Source organism: Prenolepis imparis, unplaced genomic scaffold, assembly GCF_030444845.1.
Source record: "Prenolepis imparis isolate NDT839.2.m4 unplaced genomic scaffold, iyPreImpa1.0 SCAF_15, whole genome shotgun sequence".
Taxonomy (NCBI): Eukaryota; Metazoa; Arthropoda; class Insecta; order Hymenoptera; family Formicidae; genus Prenolepis; species Prenolepis imparis.
Genome location: NW_028141173.1, coordinates 6,818,586 through 6,840,669, shown reverse-complemented (window position 1 = coordinate 6,840,669; position 22,084 = coordinate 6,818,586). Strand labels below are relative to the sequence as shown.

Sequence of the window (22,084 nt, the reverse complement as noted above, 5' to 3'; positions counted from 1 at the left end):
ATATTTATGTTCATGTATCAGGATCGATTATATTCACGAATAAAATGATTTTAATGAAAGTCACACTGTCAAATGATAATTTTGGCGCGACTAAATTATTGATTCCATTATTCATTAATTAGTTTCATGTGGAATTAATACCAAATATATCATAATGCCAAATGTATTATTATAACTAGGTTGAGAGGCATATACTTGAGAATATTTTATAAAAAAGATTTATTATTGTGAGAAAGTGTTATGATAATTATGTTAATACTATCATTAAATAATTGCTAACAATGTTAATAAAGAAGAATTATTTTTCAAAATTTTAGAAATAATTATATTTGACTCTTATTTTTAGAGAAAAAAAAATAATTTTATATTATATAATAATTTAATATATACAAAATTTCACACACATTAAAAATTGTCTATGAGTTTTAATCTCAAATTGAATTAGACTTTAAAACAAAAACGTTTATTAGCAGAAAAAAGTAAGAAAATCGACGATAAAAATTAGAGACCATTAGGCACGTTTGCAATCTTTATATTTTTCAGTTTATGAAATAGCAGTCAATTTATCTTTGTTAAAACGACTAATAATTTTCCATTTTCGATAATTTCTTATAAAATTAACAATCTTCAAAAATCAATCTTATAAAATCAACAATTGACGCTATAACTATAAGTAACTAAATAAGTTGCCAATTGTAATTGTTCTATTGTTATACAATTTGTCCTATTGTTATACAATAATATATTTTACTTTGCAAGATATTTTGCAAAAATTTGTATTTTATATATATATAAATCTTGTAATTATTATTATCTTTTTAAAATCTTTTCTTATCTGCTATTAATTTATTATTAAAAAATAAGGTAAAATTTTCAAATATTGCTAGATTAATATTTTAATAAAAATTATTTTAATCCTTTACTTTAAATATTCTTAGAATTATATATCTTTCATCATTATCATAAATTAATCGATATAAGAGAATCTCTATATATTTCTATTGAAACGGAGAATTTCGCATTTGTCACCTGTAATCAGAAAACAATATTTTACGACAGGTAAATTATTGCATAAAATTATCAGAATCATGAATACGCATAACTTTACTTCTCATAGAAACAAACGGATTTATTCGTAAATAACGCCTCGGCGCATATTAATTAAATTCAAGCTCATAATTAATAATCGGTCAAAGTGACCAGGAATGTAAAACACGAGAGAAGCAATGTCGTCCTGATCCTTCAGCATTCCTGGTCCAGTATTTCATCCCTATACAATGAATTCTTTCTCATGCGAGCAATTTCAAGCAGATGAGCTACTTCGTCTAGCATCAGAGAGTCGACTTTACATACAAGCCAAGTGAATTACAGACCAAAAGATCATATTTTTTACGAGATTTCAGAAATTAATCACAAATAATGTTTTTTTTAAATATAAATTTATAATATAACTTATAATATAATTTATATATTTATATAAATATATATATATGTATATATATATATGTATATAGTATATATAGCTGCATGTTGCAAATTGCATACTTGTTCTTAAAAACAATTAAGGGTTTTCCTTATACCAATTGATTCGTCTAATTATTTTATATGCATAGAAGTATTAAGGAAAGATTATCGAAAACTAAATATTTTACGAGATATTTTGTATTTTATATCAAAATATATCAAATTAAGATATAAAATATCTTGTAAACTGTTTAATTTTTGGCTATTTTATCTTTATATTTTTTGTGCGGAATATTACAAGGAATTTATTTACATAAAATACTTTGGGTAGTTCGATTTAAAAAAATTGAGTTGATCTTAAAATGTTCTTGAAAAATACCACCCAAGGTCAAACTGATAAGGTTCATAAATAGATTTTTTTAAAGTCTATAACTTTTGTATAAAACATTTCTTTCGAAAATACGTAGTTTTCGTAAAATTAAGAAACTTCGCCACTTTTTGTACTCCTTGTACATACAGGGTGTCTTATATAAAGTATTACAAGCTATTTCTCTTCGTCATTGCTAGAAATATTAACTTTAATTTTTTCTTTTTTTAATTAAATAGGACAGGATGTCTGAACATTTGAGAGATAAATAAAAATTTTGAGGGGCTTTTAAAAGAGGCAAAACGAAGGGCCGGTTAAATCGAATAGAAAAATCCTCTACTTTTTATTAAAAAAATAAAATAAATAAATAATAAATAATAATTTTTTTCTATAAAGAATGAAAATAAAAAATAGAGAAAATCTTTTCCAGTAAAATGAAATTTTCGAATTTCAAGTTAAAATTCATACGACAAATAATATATGTTGTAAATAATTAAACATGTGAAGTGTTATTATTAGCTGCCATATACATTCACGATTTGAAATTTGCTGTGATATTAATAATTGTGTCAATTAAAAAACAAATTAACGAGCGACTCGAGCGACAGATTGCGTCGAGAAATCACAACTGCGAATTGTAACCAATATTCAGATTAATGTCGATGTACTATTTGAGAGGATGTTGGATTTGTATGAAACGCGCCTAATTTTTAAATAACATGGCCGAACAGAGAGACGATGAAGGCGAAGAGCCAAGGGAAAGGTTAGTGTGCGAAAGATTTAATATTGAATTTTTTAAAACATTTCATCAAGCAATATTTACATCAAAAAAAGATTAAACTTCTGCTAGGAGTTTTGTTGAGAAGCTCCAGAAGGTGCTAAGCTTATTGTTAGTGAAAACTAAACTTATATGAATTTACGTAATGGAGAAACCTAATAAACTTTACAATTAGAGTCGAAAGAAGAGAAGAACTTGTCAACTATCTTAGAAAACTACTCAGCTGCCTGAGAGATACGGGACGTTTCTTCAAGATCTATTGGAAGATCGTCTTTGCACTCCTCTGGGCGCTCTTCCTCTTACCTTTCCTTTTGATTTACGATTCCTCAGTATTCTATATTTCTTATTAATCTCTTTTAATTTTAATTAATTATTAATTCTTCAATTTTTAATTAATTTTTATTATACTTAATTCCTTAATTCTTAATTTTTTATTTATAAAAAAGTAACCAAATTCCGTAAAGAACCCCGTACCAAATACATAGGATTTTGGCTTTCAGTGGAATTGGCTGCTTTTTTCATGTTATAGCTTATGACTTGCTGAACAAGCTGCTTTTATCGGGATTCAATTTTATCTAAGATTTTATCTAGGATTTTATATATCAAAAACCCGACACTATAATCCTGTATAAAATTGAATCTTGGTAAGATCAGTTTTTCTAATATGTTGTAGTTTATGATCTGCTGAACAAAAAATGTAATAGGCTCAAAGCTAAATAATAAACGGTTACTAGTTTACAGTCATAAACACGAAAAACTCGGGCTCTGCGAGTTATAACTATCCAATATTTAGCTTTAAGACTATTACATCTTTTGTTCAGTAAGTCATAAGCTACAACATGTGAAAAAAGCAGCCAATTCCACCGAAAGCCAAAATCCTATATGTATTTGGTGCGGAGTCCTTTGATTTTTCTTCTGCGAATTTAAATCTCGACTTTCTTACACGTCTGTCCCTCGATAAATGTCAAATCATAAACAATATGTGGCTTTCGCAGGAAATCAGATGTGCGTATGTAGTATTGCTAATGGCCGGTTACTGGGTAACCGATTGCTTCCCGATGGCGGTGACGTCGCTGATCCCGGTAGTGATGTTCCCGGCCCTAGGTATACTAAGTACGGCAGATACGTGTGCCTGTTACATGAACGACACTATTATGGTATTCGTCGGCGGTCTGATCCTCGCCATCGCAATCGAGCACAGCAATCTTCATCTCAGGATAGCCCTCGGAGTCATGAAGACGGTCGGCTGCAGCCACGCGAAACTTCTCGGCGGTCTCTGCGTGGTCACGACCTTCATATCCATGTGGGTGTCGAATACCGCGGCCACAGCCATGATGGTGCCCATTATATTCGCTATATTGCACGAATTAGAACAGGTTAGGGTTAAGTCCGTGTCAGACTACGCATTGAAGATTGAGATTGAAGATTGAATATTGAAATTTGACCAATCAGAAGGAAGCGGATCAAGATTGAGATTAAGATTGAAATTTAGACTTCAGTCTATTGGACAATCTTCAATCTTCAATCTTCAATCTCAATCTCCAATGCGTAGTCTGATACGAGTTTTAGGGTTAGGTTAGGTTAGGTTTAGGTTAAATTAAGTTAGGTGTCGATATACAGTACCGGCCAAAATTATATCACCTTTCGATTTTTTCAGCATAACTTGTTTAGTGCACGGATCTCTATCAAATCATAACATGTTTTGAAGGTTGGTATAGCATTGAATTATAATTCAATATATGTTATACCGTCCTTCAAAATATGTTATGATTCGTGTAGAGATCCGTGCACTTTAAAACAAATTATGCTGAAAAATCAAAAGGTGATATAATTTTGGCCGGTACTGTACTTATTATTAATACGATACATATACAGGGTACAGGGTGAGTCTGATAAAGTTCACCATGTTTTCTCTCGAAATCGGTTTTAGAGCTAGAGGAAGACATCCATTATCAAAACTATAGGACAAGAAAAGGGACAAATATTTTGGTGACCTTGAATAACCCTGAATTTCCTCTTTTCACACCAATAATAAAAAACAATTTTTTTTAATGGGAAGAGATACTTTTTAGTCACTCTATTGATAGTACTTAAATAAGCTTAATAACTTTTGTATTAGTAGAGTATATATCTTTCAAAATTTCAACCATTTCCAGGATATCAACAAAATAAGTCAGAATAAAAATTTGGAACTAATCTTTTTATTATTACAGTAAGTGTTCAAAATGTTTATCATAATTGATCCTGACATATCTGTAATCTTCGCGAAAAGCTTGTACAGCCTGTTATTTGTACATCTTCTAATTCTTATATCCTAATTCTTATTTCGCAAAAAATATTTTTGGAAGAAAACATGGTAGAAAGAATAAGAAATATTTTTTACGAAATAACCCTACAGGAGTTAGAAGCAAGCTTTCCACTAATTGTAAGACTGCAGGCATGTCTGGATCAACTTGGCGAATATTTTAAACGCTTACTGTAATAATAAAATAATTTCTTCTAAATTTTCATTCTGACTTATTTTGTCGATATCCTGGAAATTGTTGAATTTTCAAAAGATAGTCTAATAGAAAAATTATTAAGTTTATTGAGTATACTATTAATAGAATGAGACTGCAAAGTACCACTTTCCATTTTTTACAAAATTATTTTTTATTATTGGTATGAAAAGCACCAAAATATGTATCCCTTCTTATCCTACAATTTTGATAATGGTCTTCTTTTATCTCTAATCGTTTTTAAGAAAACCACATGGTAAACTTTTTATCAGACTCAGTCTGTATATGCAAATATAATTAATAACATAATGAAAAAAATATATTTACACTAATATTTAAATATATATATTTAAATATAATTATAATATAAAAATATATACATATATTAAAAATATATTTAAATATATATGTATATTTAAATATATATAATTATAATATGAAAATATATATATTAAAATATTTAAATATATAAAAATATTTAAATAAAGGATTGAAGGAATGGGCTAATAAGAGCCGGTGCGTCGGAAATAAGAACGCAAAAATTACTTATTCTTTATTTCTTTAGAACGTGTAATACAATATGATGACACAATATGATCATATCACACGTTAAGCTGAAGATGGTCCAAAGAAAGGACCGAAACGTTCTAAAGAAATAAAGAATAAGTATACGAATTTTTGCGTTCTTATTTCCGACATACCGGCTCTTTTATTAGCCCATTCCTTCAATCCTTTATTTGTTTATTTGAATATAGTAGAGCCTTATCTCCATCATAATTTAAAAATATTTAAATTATATATAATAAAATATATTTTTAAAAATATTTTTTTTCTCTCTTTTATCATTACGTTATTATTATTAATTTTATATACTTTTTTTATTATACATAATTAATACTTTATAATACATAATTAAAATATTTAATTTCTCTTTTTAGTTGAGTTGTTGATATTTGATTTTATTCTATTTTAAACATATAAAATATATATATAATAATATTATTAGATTTTAGAAAATTTCTATTACATAATAAAAACAATAGGTTATATATTCAAATACATTATATGTAAATTGTACGTAATGTGTATGAAACTTTTATTCTCGATTTTCATTCACTAAATTTGTATTTCTCTTTATAGGCTGGAGTAGGTGCGGTATTCAGATCAAAAATAGTGGATCCAGAAAGACCGGATATTCCACCGTAAGTAAATCGATACATATAGCGATAAATCGATATATAAATAATAATAGTACAATAAAAATAAAATAAAATTACGAAATAATAATAATAATAATAATAAAACATACATAAAATATAAATTATTAAAGTTGAACATAAATTAAGTTATTAAAATTGTACATTATTTTAATTATAAATTATTAAAAACTTTTAATCATATTTTTGAAATAATTTTAATTTGAAATAAAATTATGAAATAATAACATAAATTATTAAATTTTAATTAAATTGAATTATATATGGCAGATTAAAACTTTAATATATATTTTCATAATATGATATAAATAATTTTTATAATATAAAGGATTTTTATTATAAAAAATATATTTTTCTAATAAATATATAAAGTATAAATATATAAAAATAATATATATATAAAATATATAAAAATATTATAAAATTATATAAAAATATATAAATATATAAAATATATATTTTTATATATATAAATATATATAATATATATTTTTATATAAATATATATAAAGAATTTTAATTATCTTAAGTGAATCATCTAATGTTAAAAATACGAATAAGTTCGATTTCGTAGATATTAGAATTTTTAGCAAGAAAGTTTTAAAGACAAATTTTTAAAAGCTATATTTTGACGCAATATTACACGATGATCCTTTCTCGTAGCGAGATAAGACCGACGAAAATAACGAAGGCGTATCTGTTAACCGCGGCTTATTGCTCGACGTTCGGCGGAACCGGAACCTTAGTGGGGACCGGCACCAATTTAACCTTCAAGGGAATCTACGAGAGCACATTTCCCGATGCCGAGGGAATCAACTTCACCGATTGGATGATCGCGTCCTTTCCTCAAATGATTGTCAATTCCTTCCTCACTTGGGTGTACGTGCGAGTCGCTTTTTTGGGATATCTGAGACCGCGCAGTAAAGACGCCAAAATGGCTACGATCGGACGTGAGGGTGAAGTTGTCACGAATCAAGTAAAATCATATACATAAACTTTTACTTATTTAACATTTAAAAATTGTTTCAATTGTTTTTAAAAAATTTTAGACAGAAACTGTTTCCTTAATTACAATCTTTTCTCCGGAAAAATATTATAAATTTGTACAACTTAAATACATATAATTATATGGGATTCTAAATAAGTGTGAAAAATTAGAGATAATTCTTTATTGAAAATTAAGAGGGATCTTTTTTATATAAACATATATATATCCTTCCTCCTGAGGATTATACTTTTCCAAAGGGGGAGGTAAAAATTAGGTTTTCTATTTTTTTTCTCAAATTTTGGACAAGTTAAAAAAATAAAATTTTGGTGGACATTTCTACTAATAAAAAAAATAGTTATTAATGTTTTTTTAATCTTGTTATCATTATATAAGGAGATGAAATTATAGCAATTCATCCTATTCAATTTTTTATTAGAACTTTTTTATTAGAACTGATTTCGACAAATGATTATTCCCAGGTTATACAGGAAAGATATAAGAATTTGGGTCCCACAACTTTTCACGAGTACGGAGTGGGCACATTATTCTTCATGTGCGTATTTTTGTGGATATTCCGCAAACCCGGCTTTGTCGTCGGATGGTCCGAATTGATCACTGATATGTTAGTATTTTGATTATTTATTATGGTTAGACATAATAATGGGGGATATATATACACAATATCGTGAGAAATAATAAATGCGCAGAGATCTCAAAGATTCGGTACCGGTGATATTCGCCTCTATCTTGATGTTCTTCATCCCTAAGGACCTCAGTTTCATCTACAGCTACAGTCAAGATCGTAAGAAGTCGCAAAAATCTCGTTATTAACATCCAACATACTTCAATATAATAATAATTCTACAAAATTTTTACATATCATCGAATGATTTGTAAAAATTTTTAATTACAAGCTTTAATATAATAGATTCGGAAGGAGAAAGAAAAAATACCTATATGCTAATATAAGATCTGTTAATTTTGGAAACTTTCTAGCAAGAAAACAGGTAGACACAATGTCAGTCAATTGGTTTTTAAATAGAGAATTTTTAGTCTCGAAAATTTTTTGTATTTGATAATCAATCGTGTGATACTGTGTTTTTTCTTTTTTTGCTAGAAAACTATAGAGTTTTATCCCTTGGTTTATTTTGAAATTTACGGAATTTACATACTTAAGAGTTCTTATAGAACGATGAGGCTTTGCTTGCACTTACATCTGCGACAACCAAGCTAAACTGGCTGCACTAGTTCAGAGGGTATCTTTTTCACTCTATATTTGAAAGAAAAAGATAAACTCTGAACTAGTGCAGTCAGTTCAGCTTGGTTCAGCTAAAAAGAACAGACCTCTTGTGTTCAAAACTGTAGCCGCTAAAAGACCAAAAAGATCGTCGGAAGGTTTGATCACGTGGAAGGTGATCGAGACCAAAATGCCGTGGAGTCTGATGTTCCTTTTAGGCGGCGGTTTCGCGATCTCGCGTGGAAGCGTCGCGTCCTGCATGGCAAAACGAATTGGCGAAGCTCTGATACCACTTCGCTATTTACCGCCCATTGTAATACTTGCTTTAGTGTGCTTCTTCGAAGGCACCTTAACGGAATTCACCTCAAACGTGGGCGTCGCGAATATCACTTTACCAGTGATAGCTCAAATGGTAAGCTAATACGTTTTTTTTGTATTTGCATACCTGTGTATTAGTATACTTTATAAAATATAATTTATATAAAATATATAACTTTACATTCATGTTATTTTATTCTCTATTTAATCCCAAATAAATTTCTCGCTTTGAATTGGTCATATTTAATATTAATAAGTAATTATTTTTGTTTTTATGTAATTATTCTTTATACACTATGAACAAAAAATAGGTGACTGATGATGAAGCACAAAAATTTACTTAATTTCTTATCATTATTTCTTCATAAATAATATATGTATCTTTTATATTATATCTATGTGTATTTATATTTTTTCTGCGCATATAAATTGATACAATTTTTTGTATAAAAAAAAATATTTTGGAAAAAATGTAACACTACCAGATATCTCAAATTATAAAACAAAAATATAAAACAAAACAATCAGCCAAATCTATTTTATTTTGCTAAGTGTTTATTGCTACAAGTTTGTGTCAGCAGAAAGACTACAATTTACAAAATTTAAAATTTTTTAATTTCGATTATTTCAACAGACTATCAATAAAAGTAAGGAGGAAAAATATCCTATTAGGATCTTTCTCTCTCAAAAAATGGATAATTTACGAGATATTTTATACTATAATTTGACATAATATCTTACATAACTATGAAATATCTCGTGAACTATTATTCATTTTTTGACCATTCTACCCTTATAACTTTTTATGCAGATTGTGAGAAATCAATTTAATATGTAAAAAAAATATGTTTACCAATTGTCATTTAAGAAATTGAAGGTGACCTTCACATGACCTTCAAACTCGTCAAGGTCAAATCATTGTCATCGTTTTATGTCCCCCTTGAAATTATACAACTTTTATTTGAAACATTTTTCAATAAAATCGTTAGTTTGCGAGATATAACATTGTAAACTTAAAAATGGGACACCCTGTATATGAGGAGTAATTTTACCCCTTAGAATCGTTTTTGAACCGTAACTAAACATTTTTTAATTTATCTTTTTTAGGTAAATCTGTTGCCAATCTGCTGACATATTACACGATAGTGTTGTGCTCAGATGATTTTTAAATTAGCTAAATAAAGATGAGATGAAAATATGTACATTAATCTATTAGATAAAATGAAGACACACACAATTTTGTTTTAAGGCTCCTGGTACCTTGTCGACCATGGCTGGATTCCGTAAAGCGCATATGCGCGCATTTATCTATAGTACACGTCACGTATATTATAGAAAATGCGTGCATATCCGCTTTACGGAATTCAGCTCATGTCGGAATCGTGACGTCAGAGGCGAGAAAACACGCTAAAACCCATACGGCACAGGACCTTGCAGCAATATTGCAATCTTGCATATTGCAATGCAATATTGCAGCAACATTATTGAAATATAAATATGGAACGTTGCTGCAATAATGCGATAATGATGTTGCTGCAACATCATTATCGCATTATTGCAGCAACGTTCCATATTTATATTTCAATAATGTTGCTGCAATATTGCATTGCAATATATATATATATATATATATATATAAAATTTGAATATTATTAAAAAATATTTTCAAAAAATCAGTTTATTAATTGCATATATGTATAATATAATGTATGTGCAAATTAGAATACCTTCATAAAAAAAAGTATTATGTACAAGTATTTTAAATTATAAAATATTGCCAACAGTCATACATGTAAAAACTTGTTTATTAGTTTTGTAAAAATTGTTACTCAAATTGGCATAATAAACAACTTAAACAGCACCAGTTCTCGTCCGATCACTGAAGGTTAAGCAGCGTTTGGCACGGTTAATACTTGGATGGGTGGTGACCGCTTGTGAATTATAAAATATTAAAATAAGGAATTATTATCAACTTACACACACACACACACACACACACACACACACACATATATATATATATATATATATATATAGTTACTATACACGTTTTTGAAATGTTTTTTATTTTATTTTAGTTGGAACAATAAAATATTTGGTTAATCATATATTAACCAAATTATTTGGAACGGTTTACCAAATTTTGGTTATGTCAACAAAATTGTTTTTTCAGTGTTATTAGGTGTAGATAGGACAATAGATTGTTAGAATGTAAAAATACCAATTATTATGTCATTACAAAGCATTATAATATATATATTACATTGCAATATTGCTGCAATATTGTATTGCAATATTGCTGAAAGCGGACATTTTACCGTTGCTGCAATATTGCAGCTATGTTGCAGCAACATTATGCAACATTTCTGCAATGTTGCAATCTTGCAAAGAAATATTTCTGCAATGTTGCTGCAATATTTGTATGCCGTATGGGAAATTTTTAGATGCCATTTCTAAATAAAAACATATTTGCATAAAATAACACTTAAGATCTCTTTAAGACACTTCTAAAAAACGCCGAAAACTATCCTTTTCCCTTTATAATCAATCAACAGCTGTAAAATATAATATTACGAGGCCCAGTCTGTCTGGTATTTGCACATGCGCAGTCATTCCGGATGTCAGAGTCTGATATCTCGATTATTTTACGGTTGTTGATTGACTGTCAAATGAAAAGAATAGTTTTGCGCGTTTTTTAGAAGTGTATTAAAGAGATCTTCGTGTTATTTTATGCAAATATGTTTTTATTTAGAAATGACATCTAAAACATCTCAACGTGTTATTTCTCGCTTCTGACGTCACGATTCCAATATGGCCGCGCTGAGCACCCAGGAACCTTAAATACATCCAGATAAAAGATAAAATTATATAGCGATTCATCTAGATAACTTCCAGATAATAATATTATTTTTAAGATTGCTTATGTAAACAGTTATAAAAAAATGTAAATTATATCAATTATAAAAATATATTCATATTTTTATAATATTTATAAGTTTTTATCGCTTAATGCTCAAGTTCTACTACTTAAATATTTTTAAGTTCTACTACTTAAGTATTTTTATATGCTGTGAAAACTCTAAACTCTAAACCAAATTATCTGAATATTATTCCAAATAATTTAGTTGTTAGTAAAGATAACATTTTTTTTTATCTAAGGTGCAAATATAGATAATACATATTTTTATTATTTATATAAAAATGATAAAATGATAAAATGACGCCAAAATTTCATCTAGATGATCATCTATATATAATTTTATTTAGATAACAGTAGCAAACACTGTATACGCATTTTGTTTATTGAGTATTTCTGTCTGTTCACTAGTGCGTAGCGATGGAGATCCATCCCATGTATTTGATGATACCAGCCACCTTGATGTGCTCGTTCTCATTCCGTCTTCCGGTCGGAACACCACCGAACGCGATTGTGACCATTGCCGGACATATCCCGACCAATTGGCTAATCGCCGGAGGCTGCGCCCCCGCGATCTACAGTTTGATAGTAGAAGTCATTTTCTTCCCGACGTGGGGCGTCTTCGTTTATGGAATTAAGGATTTTCCTGACTGGGCCAGACATGCCGACACGGGAAACGACACGAATGCAATTTGTTAATCGATCGGAAACACGAACAATCATCAATTCGTAATAAATGTTGCGAAATTTCAGATTTTATCATTTGATTTCCTTCCGCAATTTTCCTTCCAAAATTTATCGCATAGCTTGATATAAAAAAATTAATACATTAATTATAAATACATAAAAAATTAATACATTTATTATAAATATCTAAGTAGCCTATATTATATTTTATACAGTTTCTTTCATATTTCTGTTACAGTATATACACTTATAATCAATATAATCTTTATCATATATACTTTTTGCACACATATTTATCTCCTAAATATACAATAAAATAGAAAACCATATGCATATTTCATACATATTCATGAATATTCATTATCTTTTAAAAGCTGAATAATGTCAAATATTTTAATACTGCACTTCGCAGATAAGAAAATATATATATATATATATATATATATATATAATAACAATATTGTTACAATAAGCAAATAAATTTCTTTCAAAAAAAATTCAATATAATTAGATTTTATAAAGATAAAAACGCTCTTTTTATAAAAATATAGAATACTTATGCATGTACATATGTGTGTTTCTGAGTAAAATTATATTGATGAGACTATTGTTATGCAATATGTATTTCTAATTGATAGTAAAATTCATAATAAAATATATATTGATTACTTTTAATTGGAAAACTCTCTGTGTGATATATATGTGTAATAATGCATATATGTATATAAAAGAGAATTTCTATATAGAATTAAAAGTTATATATATATATATGTATATATATATTCAATCTCTTATTTCAGCATTACAATCTTGTGTCACACAGCTTCTGACTTGCTCACACATGAACTACTTTAGCATCAAACAAACTCTGTTTTTATGCGGAAGGATGCGGCTTTAACCCAGGAGATTCACTTTTTTTTGGACTGGAATTAATTTCTTGTTGCTCCAATCTACGGTGTCTCAACATTGTCGATAATACTCCATTGAAACTGGCAGTTTTCTTCTTGGCGCTACCTTTTGGAGTACTCTCACCAATTCTACGAACAGGTAGCCTTGGTGATGACATTTCATCCATAAAGTCAAAGTCGGATTTCTCTTCGGTTCTATAAAAATTAAGAGAAAATAAAAATAAAAAAGAAAATATATTATCAATATAAAGAACTCAATTAAGATTATTAGGAGAAATTTACTTGTATTCCTGAGATCCATGCTCTTGTTGCCGATTGTTTGAGGGAACAGGTGAAGGTCCTCGTCTACCAGGACACTTCCATTCAAGTTCTAAAACACGATTGTTAGTTTCCAAACCTTCGATCAACGAGACTATGTCTTCAGCCTTTATATTCCATTCGTGCTATACACACAGAAAAGAGTAAAGAGGTTTATAAAAAATTTACAATGTAATGTGAAACGCAAACTTACACATTTACAAAATATGTATGACACATATACAAAAGTGCTCCAATATACAAATAATGATAAATTACATAACAGAAAATTTCTTTTTACTTAAAAATTATACTGTATTATTCTTGAGAACTTTATATATATATATTACTTGAAAAATTATCAAATATTTAAGATAATGAGCGGTGATAATTTAAAGTTGACACGTCGAATAAAATAGATTACCTTAGCGTTCACTTCATATTTTTCATCATCGGAGCATTCAACAAACCAGTCTTCCTCATTACACTCCATTTTTATTAAATAATTGGCGATAATATACAACCGTTCAAGAAGATATTTCCATTATGTTTTGTACATAATAGGCCATTCCCAGTTTATTCGAAAGTTTGTCTCATGCAAACTGCAAACCTCTATATCCTTTCTACATGTCGGAAATATTAATCTTGACAATAACAGCTTCACTCATCTTATAATTACGAGAATGCTGTGTTTGGCCGATCAATTTACGGCCTTACGATTAAAATTTTTCATGCAATAACCTTTACATATGGAGCGTAGACATATTTATGACAGTATACAAAAGTCAGGTTATAAAATTCCAGTGCGCATGCGCGAAAAATCCAATCAACAATATGGTAGCTGATTACGTATCGTCATATTCTTAAAGACCGATGTCCACGATTTTGTAGTCAATTAATTTGCAGCTTTTACGGAAAAGCGGCTATTTTATTGGCTACAAACTTCTCAGTCCAAGAACTTGGACCGAGTTCTAGCATCGTGGACATCGGGCTTAAGCCTTGTGTCCACGATACTAGAAATCGGTCCGAGAACTTGGACCGATTTCTAGCATCGTGGGCACAAGGCTATATATTAGTTTTCATAAAATTTTTATAAAATTAAATTCTCTTCAAATTCTCTTTACGTTTTTTTTAGTTTGTCATTTTCAATTTATTATTTGGGTGTACTTCCGAAAAGCCCATACCTCCGATTTTTTTGAAACTACGTATACTTACGTATTTTGACGTGTTGATTACGAATATGATAGTGAAAATTGGCGCAACTTTTTCATGGTGAAAACCATAAAAAATCGTCAAAAATTGATGTTTTTTGGATTTATTTTATCAAATACTGGAAAATTCAAAAAATGTTTCAAACAAAAGTTGTAGATTTCTTTGAAATATGCATTTTATGTCATATTCATTTTTGCCGTACCAGTGATAGTTTTCGAGAAAAACGATGGATCTAAATCTTATATCTGTCCTTCCATCTAGCATGTACTTTGCAGTACATATACGATTCCATATTGGGTTTGCAACTTTCCACGCAAAGCGAGGCTATATATTGAGACTTCTACCACTGACGAGGTACTATTAAAGACCGATGGTCTTACGGGAGTTAGTGTGACTGGAAAAAGAGCGCTGTGTACTAGCGCCCTCTCAGTAATATTGCGGCCGAAGTGAGAAATAGTAACTAAATCTAATTGTAAGAGATAATAAAATAATACATGTGTATAGTAACACGAGAAATGCAATTTAAAAAAAAATTATTTTAGAGTATATATATGTATATACGAGTATATACGAAATATTTATATATATATATATATATATATATATAATTATTTAAATATATCGTACATGTATATATTTCGAAATGACGATGTTTCTTTTCAAATAATAAAAACATTTATTCACAGTATTTTTTAAAAAGAAAAATTTAGCTCTTAAATTTATAATATATATACACACATTTTCCACGTCATTTCAGATATTATATATATATTATTATACACATTATTATGGAAATGACATATAGGAAATGTAACAAATTTAAAAGCCAAATTTCTCTCTCTCTCTCTCTCTTTCTCTTTTTCTTCTTTTCTTCTTTCATATCTCGTAAACAAGCATTGAAATCTCTCCCGAGGTTTAATATTACTTATTTTACTTTTCTGGTTTGTTTTATTTATGTGACAAATGGCTTTTGTTTGTATTACATTTTTTATATTTTCTATTTGATATTTTTGAATGTAATTTTATTAGATTAATAAGATTTTTGCGATTAAAATGACATCAATTATAACATAAATTGGATAATTTTTCACTGAACAAGTAATTCAAATTACATATTTAATTAAAAATTATCCGATTTATGTCGTGTTTGGTGTCATTTTAATCGCTAAAATTTCATTAATCCATTAAAATTATTTTTAAACCGATAAAATGCAAATTAAAAGTTTTAGTTTTTATTTAAAAGATATTTACATTCGTGAATTTATTGTAGATAAGGAAAGGTTCTCGATGTCGTCGAAGGCAGAGCGAGAACGAATAAAGAGCGAGCGAAATGACGTATCATCAAAGAGTTCCGAAGTCTCTCTCGCGAGGCTCCCTTTATCTATAATCTTTCATATCATATGACATGTTACTAGAGAAAATAAAATTTGTATAATTCGCAATTTATCGATTTGAAAATAATTTTAATGGATTATTGAGATTTTTGCGATTAAAATGACACCAAACACGACATAAATCGGTTAATTTTTAATTAGATAAGCGATTAAAATTTTAATTACATATCTAATTAAAAATGAACCGATTTATGTCGTGTTTGGTGTCATTTTAATCGCAAAAATCTCAATAATCCATTAAAATTATTTTCAAACCGATAAATTGCGAATTATACAAATTTTATTTTCTATAGTAACACATGTCATATGATATAAAAGACTTATAGATAAAGGGAGCCTCGCGAGAGAGACTTCGGAACTCTTTGATGATACGTCATCTCGCTCGCTCTTTATTCGTTCTCGCTCTGCCTTCGACGACATCGAGAACCTTTCCTTATCTACAATAAATTCACGAATGTAAATATCTTTTAAATAAAAACTAAAACTTTTAATTTACATTTTATCGGTTTAAAAATAATTTTAATGGATTAATGAAATTTTAGCGATTAAAATGACACCAAACACGACATAAATCGGATAATTTTTAATTAAATATGTAATTTTAATTACTTGTTCAGTGAAAAATTATCCAATTTATGTTATAATTGATGTCATTTTAATCGCAAAAATCTTATTAATCTAATAAAATTACATTCAAAAATATAAAATAAAAAATATAAAAAATTTAGTACAAACAAAAGCCATTTGTCACATATATAAAACAAGCCAGAAAAGTAAAATAAGAAATATTAAACCTCGAGAGAGATTTCAATGCTTGTTTACAAGATATGAAAGAAGAAAAGAAGAAAAAGAGAAAGAGAGAGAGAGAAATTTGGCTGTTAAATTTGTTACATTTCCTATATGTCATTTCAAAAATAATGTGTATAATATTATATATATATATATATATATATATATATATGTATATATGAAATATGTATAATATGATTTAGTAAGGGTAAACTGGGTAAACTGTTCTTATTTGTTGTCCTCTGTACAGATCAAACCGGTCGGTAATGTCATCATCCTCCAATTACCTCCGGGCCCACCGAGCCCACTTGGTAGACACGAAAATTTACCCAGGGCTGTCGGTCTTTAATAGTACCTCGTCAGTGGTCTTGTGTTTGTACATACTTTTGAATTTTCCAGTATTTGATAAAATAAATCCAAAAAACGTCAATTTTTGATGATTTTTTATGGTTTTCACCATGAAAATAAAAGTTGCGCCAATTTTCACTATCATATTCGTAATCAGCACGTCAAAATACGTAAGTATACGTAGTTTCAAAAAAATCGGAGGTATGGGCTTTTCGGAAGTTTATCCTTTATTTTTCTAAAGTATATTTTTATTATTTTTATGTTATTATCTTTTATAAATAATAAAGTGTAATTATAAAATAAACTTTTAAAATATTTATTCTTTTATTTTTAGTATATGTTTAGTTTTACAACATTAATATTTTATTTTTAATATTTTAAATTTTACGACATTTTGAAATTTGGCGCTTTATCCAACTAAAGACATGGCGGTATAAAATAGTCAACGATCGCCGGTGGCTGGTGATTGTGGTAAAGTTAGGTTAGATTAAGCTTCACATAAAATTTATAAAAGATTTAAAATGGGTGGTAATGGATATACTTGTGCTGTAAAAGATTGCAAAAATACTACAAACAGTACGAAAAGAGTTAGTTTTTTTAGATTTCCAAAAGATCTTCAAAGGTAAAACTTATTAATATTATTAACAATAAAATTATAAGTTACAACATCGAAGGGAGAAATTACAATCTTTTCTCTTCGCATCAAACTCCCTTAGCAAAATCTTGGCCTTTATTGCTTATTATTTTTTATTTAAAAAAAAAAATGATAGTTAACACTTATTTTTCTCTTTAGAGCTGAACTGTGGTTGAAGTTTTGTAACAGATGCATAAAACCGCCTCTGGAAAAATTGCACATTAATTATAGGATTTGTGGTGAACATTTTATATCATCAATGTTTCTAAATGACTTAAAAAATAGGCTACAACCGCATGCAATTCCAACTATTTTATCAGCAAATTTGGAATCTTCACCGGAAGGTAAAATTGGTTCTGTTTTTTATATATTTAATTCTCTACTAAATATATATATATAGTTGTCTCTAAATTTGTGAAATTAATGAACATTATGACCTTGACGAATATATGAGTGTAAAAATATGTATAGGAGAGTATGTAAACTTACATAAATATGTATACAAATGTATGAGAGTTTATTTTGACGACAAAGAGACAGTCGAATTTTCATTGTCAGGTTTTAAAATATTTATTCTTTCATTTCTATTTACGGTATTTAGTTTTAAAATACTAATATTTTATTTTTAAATTTTTAATTTTACGTTTTCACGTTTTAAACAACCCTAATAAATCTTACTTTTTTTATTTGAACTTAGTAAAGTCGACTATAAATAAAAGAGAACTATTAGTGCTATTAAACAATATTAGTGCTATATACAATTAATATCATTAATATAATATTGTTATTCTTTTTTTTTTCTTTTACTTTTTTCTTTAAATTTAATGATGTTGATTGTTGGATTATTTAACCACATTATTATATTTATTTTACATTATTATATTATTATTTTATTACATTACATAATTGTTATATTATTTTCTATTTAGTTTTAAGAATGCCGATGCAATATGCAGTAATTAATTGTCCAAGTATTGAAGACAAGAATAAAAAACTTCTTTTCTGGTAAGCTATTAAAATATAATAAGAAAAAGAAAAGAAAAAGAGAAATAATTTTAAATTTAAGCTAGATTACATAACTTTAATATAAAAAAGAATTAGTTTTCCACAGAAGACCCCCATAGCAGCCCAAAAGATTAAAACCATAAGAAGAACAAATTCAATACCCAATCAAAGCAGCGCAATAAGTGAAATACATTTGGAAGCAACTGATTTTAGCAGCACGAAAAAGCAGTTGAAAACAAATGTCATACCCATGCAAAATGTATTAGCAACATCTTTAATAAATACACGTAAGTATATGTATGGAAGATGAATTAAAAAATATTGTTTGCATTTATATTCTATGATCACATGATCATGTAAACATATTTCTAATAAATGCTATACAAATGTATTAAAAAATTTATTTAAAAATTATTTATTTTATTGTAGAAAAACCAAATAATCACAGTATCTCTGTAAAATATGTCATAAATAATGCATATTATGCACAGAGTAAGTATCTTGATTCTATCTTTTGATATGATTCTTATGTTTATTAAGACTTCTTATTTGGCATTTAATGTTTACAGAAATAGAAGAGACAGATACAAAGAAAGAAAAAATAAACACAAAGAGAAAGGCAGAAGAAGCAAGTATAAGAAAAGAAATAGAAGAGGCAAGCCAAGAAAATAATAGGAAAGGTTTAACTGCACTAGAGAAAACACAATTGAAAATTCAAAAACTGGAAGAAGAGAATATTAAATTAAAAGATTTGATACAATCTTTTCAAGAGAAACACGAGAATGATTTAAAAATTCAGGCAAGCGCGTTGAATGTAATTATACAAGAAAATCAAACAGAATTTCAACAAAAGCTTGCTTTAAAAAACAAAGAACTAAAATTATTAAGAATGAAATTAAAAAGAAAAGATAACATAATATATAAATTATTAACGACTGCTAGAAACAAATAATATAATAAATAACTTGTTACATAATTTTTTAAGTAATTATTTTAAGTAATAAATTGTTACATTATAATTCTGTTAATCCAATACTTCCAACATATGTATGTTTCTCTGACATTATAATATTTTGTGCATTAATGCATTTTTAGATGAATTTATTTTGTATTATGATTAACGAATGCAAAGAAAAGACTATAATATAAATATTCTTATTTTTTCATGTTCATCTATTAAATTTTAAAATAAAATTTGCATATTAAATATAATTAAATATACATTAGTTCTAGCATATTTCTATATTCATACTGTGATAATGTAAAATTTTTTAAATACCTCACAACATAAAATTAATTAACGCAATAACTTAAAAGTACATAAAAATTTATATATATATATATATATATATACAAGTTTTATATAATCAGAAAGAAAACATCGTTATCTAATGAAACAATTATTTTTAAATGAATAAATTAATTTAAATAATATAATTAAGATAATAATAGATAATTAAAATTATTTTTATATATTTATAAAAAAGGAAATTTTTATACATAAAATTTTATATTATACAAATTATATCAAATTTTAGAAAGCATATTTTATATGTATAATTTATTTAAAATATTCATATTTTATACTCTTTTTTTTTTACAAAGGTATTACGAATTGAATTTGATGGGTTTGAAAGAATTTTAAAAAAGTACATTTAAAAGTCTTATAATACATAATAAAAATGCTAATTGTTTTTTTTTTTTTTTTTTTTTACATGTATAACAGTCTAACACCAGGCATTTATAAAAACCAACTGTTTGTTATTAATATTATTATTGTATAATAAAAAAAATGTAACAATTATATAAAAGTCAAATATATATATATTTGTCATATATAGCAATGTATTCTCAAAATTAAACTTTTATATGCATATATAAAATGCAATTTATGTTTCCCAATATGACTAGGACATTTTAAGAACAAACTGATACAGTTTCTATCTCTAATGCCGATACACCATGTTGCTTAATCGGCGAATAAACACCACCATAAATTTGAAATTCAAACAGAGTAATATTTGCTGTATCCAGAGGCTCACCATCCGGAATTTCGCGTCCACGATAATAAGGCTTGAAATCCTTCAGAGGTAACGTTATTGTGGAAAATTCGTTGTCCGATATTGGTATCTGAAGTGAAAAATTTCAAAAAATGTTTATAAGTCTTCTAACGTGATTTATATTTTATTCTAGTAAAAATTCTCAAGCTTATTGTTAGAGAAAACGGTAATGTAGAAAATAAATGACAATAGTAAATCAAAGATAAATACAACTTTAATGAAACTTTTACTGTAAAGAATTGTTCATAGGTGAGATCCTCGTTGGAATTCTGTCCTCGGTGTTTAAGATTGATCTTGTAATGACTATTTTGCCCCTGTCCTCGGCAAACGATTTCAATATTCTTGAATCTCGAAAGGTCGAGATTTACGGACTTTCTGACGCCAGCAAAACCGGCCCCGTTCGGTTGCGGATTCAGCAACGTGAAGAGGATTGCTCTCTGGAACAACTGACTCGTTTGCAATGTCAACGCAGCTTTCGACTTTCCTACACTTCTCACAGTGTCAGACGTTTCCCGCCAATCGTCCACGCTTTGCGCACTTGTAAAGTCGAACAGCATCATTTTGTCTCTATATATTAATTAAAAATTAATATGTTTGCTGTTATCTAAATAAAATTATATAAATGATCATCTAGATGAAATTTTGGCGTTATCTTATCTTTATATAGATAATAAAAATATGTATTATCTATATATATCTACATCTTAAATGAAAAAAGTGTTTTATCTTTACTAAATTATCTAGAATAATGTTCAGATAATTTGGTTTAAAGTTCATAGCACATAAAACTACTTAAATAGTAGAACTTAAGCAGTAAGCGATAAAAATATAAATAAAAGTATGATTTTTATATCTCTTTTATAATTTACATTTTTTTTATAACTGTGTTTACATAAGCAGTCTTAAAAATATATTATAGGAATAAATATTAAGCATTAAGCTGCACAATACAAAAGTACAAGCAAT

General features: G+C 27.6%; 4 protein-coding genes across 4 annotated transcripts; 2 read left to right on the top strand and 2 right to left on the bottom strand.

Annotated features, from left to right (window-relative positions):
* The first annotated feature begins 2,550 nt into the window (after positions 1 to 2,550).
* On the top strand, positions 2,551 to 12,483 carry LOC145946231 (protein I'm not dead yet-like). The gene is made up of 9 exons (XM_083055757.1): positions 2,551 to 2,594; positions 2,785 to 2,938; positions 3,605 to 3,985; positions 6,248 to 6,309; positions 6,988 to 7,300; positions 7,792 to 7,934; positions 8,020 to 8,114; positions 8,678 to 8,961; positions 12,196 to 12,483. Exons 1-9 carry the CDS (start codon positions 2,551 to 2,553, stop codon positions 12,481 to 12,483), a joined length of 1,764 nt encoding a protein of 587 aa, XP_082911883.1.
* A 471-nt stretch (positions 12,484 to 12,954) lies between these two features.
* Pa1 (PTIP binding protein Pa1) lies at positions 12,955 to 14,211 on the bottom strand. The gene is made up of 3 exons (XM_083055623.1): positions 14,101 to 14,211; positions 13,662 to 13,822; positions 12,955 to 13,574 (listed from the first exon to the last, which is right to left on the bottom strand). Exons 1-3 carry the CDS (start codon positions 14,167 to 14,169, stop codon positions 13,346 to 13,348), a joined length of 459 nt encoding a protein of 152 aa, XP_082911749.1. The 5' UTR covers positions 14,170 to 14,211; the 3' UTR covers positions 12,955 to 13,345.
* Positions 14,212 to 17,853: 3,642 nt separating this feature from the next.
* Positions 17,854 to 20,231, top strand: LOC145945966 (uncharacterized). The gene is made up of 6 exons (XM_083055286.1): positions 17,854 to 18,041; positions 18,213 to 18,397; positions 18,983 to 19,058; positions 19,155 to 19,345; positions 19,488 to 19,550; positions 19,628 to 20,231. The coding sequence occupies exons 1-6, from the start codon at positions 17,941 to 17,943 to the stop codon at positions 20,008 to 20,010; spliced, it is 999 nt and encodes a 332-aa protein (XP_082911412.1). The 5' UTR covers positions 17,854 to 17,940; the 3' UTR covers positions 20,011 to 20,231.
* A 470-nt stretch (positions 20,232 to 20,701) lies between these two features.
* Positions 20,702 to 21,776, bottom strand: LOC145945952 (uncharacterized). Its single transcript, XM_083055262.1, has 2 exons — positions 21,349 to 21,776; positions 20,702 to 21,188 (listed from the first exon to the last, which is right to left on the bottom strand). The coding sequence occupies exons 1-2, from the start codon at positions 21,676 to 21,678 to the stop codon at positions 20,976 to 20,978; spliced, it is 543 nt and encodes a 180-aa protein (XP_082911388.1). The 5' UTR covers positions 21,679 to 21,776; the 3' UTR covers positions 20,702 to 20,975.
* Between the last annotated feature and the right edge of the window lie 308 nt (positions 21,777 to 22,084).

Excerpts from the sequence above, each read along its gene's own strand:
- Pa1 (XM_083055623.1), bottom strand. The coding sequence starts at position 14,169 with ATGGAGTGTAATGAGGAAGACTGGTTTGTTGAATGCTCCGATGATGAA. Across the intron at positions 13,823-14,100 it reads AATATGAAGTGAACGCTAAG|CACGAATGGAATATAAAGGC; the intron begins GTAATCTATTTT and ends CTGTGTGTATAG. Across the intron at positions 13,575-13,661 it reads CATGGATCTCAGGAATACAA|AACCGAAGAGAAATCCGACT; the intron begins GTAAATTTCTCC and ends TAATTTTTATAG.
- LOC145945952 (XM_083055262.1), bottom strand. The coding sequence starts at position 21,678 with ATGATGCTGTTCGACTTTACAAGTGCGCAAAGCGTGGACGATTGGCGG. Across the intron at positions 21,189-21,348 it reads CCTATGAACAATTCTTTACA|ATACCAATATCGGACAACGA; the intron begins GTAAAAGTTTCA and ends TTTTCACTTCAG.
- LOC145945966 (XM_083055286.1), top strand. The coding sequence starts at position 17,941 with ATGGGTGGTAATGGATATACTTGTGCTGTAAAAGATTGCAAAAATACT. Across the intron at positions 18,042-18,212 it reads TTTCCAAAAGATCTTCAAAG|AGCTGAACTGTGGTTGAAGT; the intron begins GTAAAACTTATT and ends TTTTCTCTTTAG. Across the intron at positions 19,059-19,154 it reads AATAAAAAACTTCTTTTCTG|TTTTCCACAGAAGACCCCCA; the intron begins GTAAGCTATTAA and ends AAAAAGAATTAG.
- LOC145946231 (XM_083055757.1), top strand. The coding sequence starts at position 2,551 with ATGGCCGAACAGAGAGACGATGAAGGCGAAGAGCCAAGGGAAAG. Across the intron at positions 2,939-3,604 it reads TTTTGATTTACGATTCCTCA|GAAATCAGATGTGCGTATGT; the intron begins GTATTCTATATT and ends TGGCTTTCGCAG. Across the intron at positions 8,115-8,677 it reads CTACAGCTACAGTCAAGATC|CCGCTAAAAGACCAAAAAGA; the intron begins GTAAGAAGTCGC and ends TCAAAACTGTAG.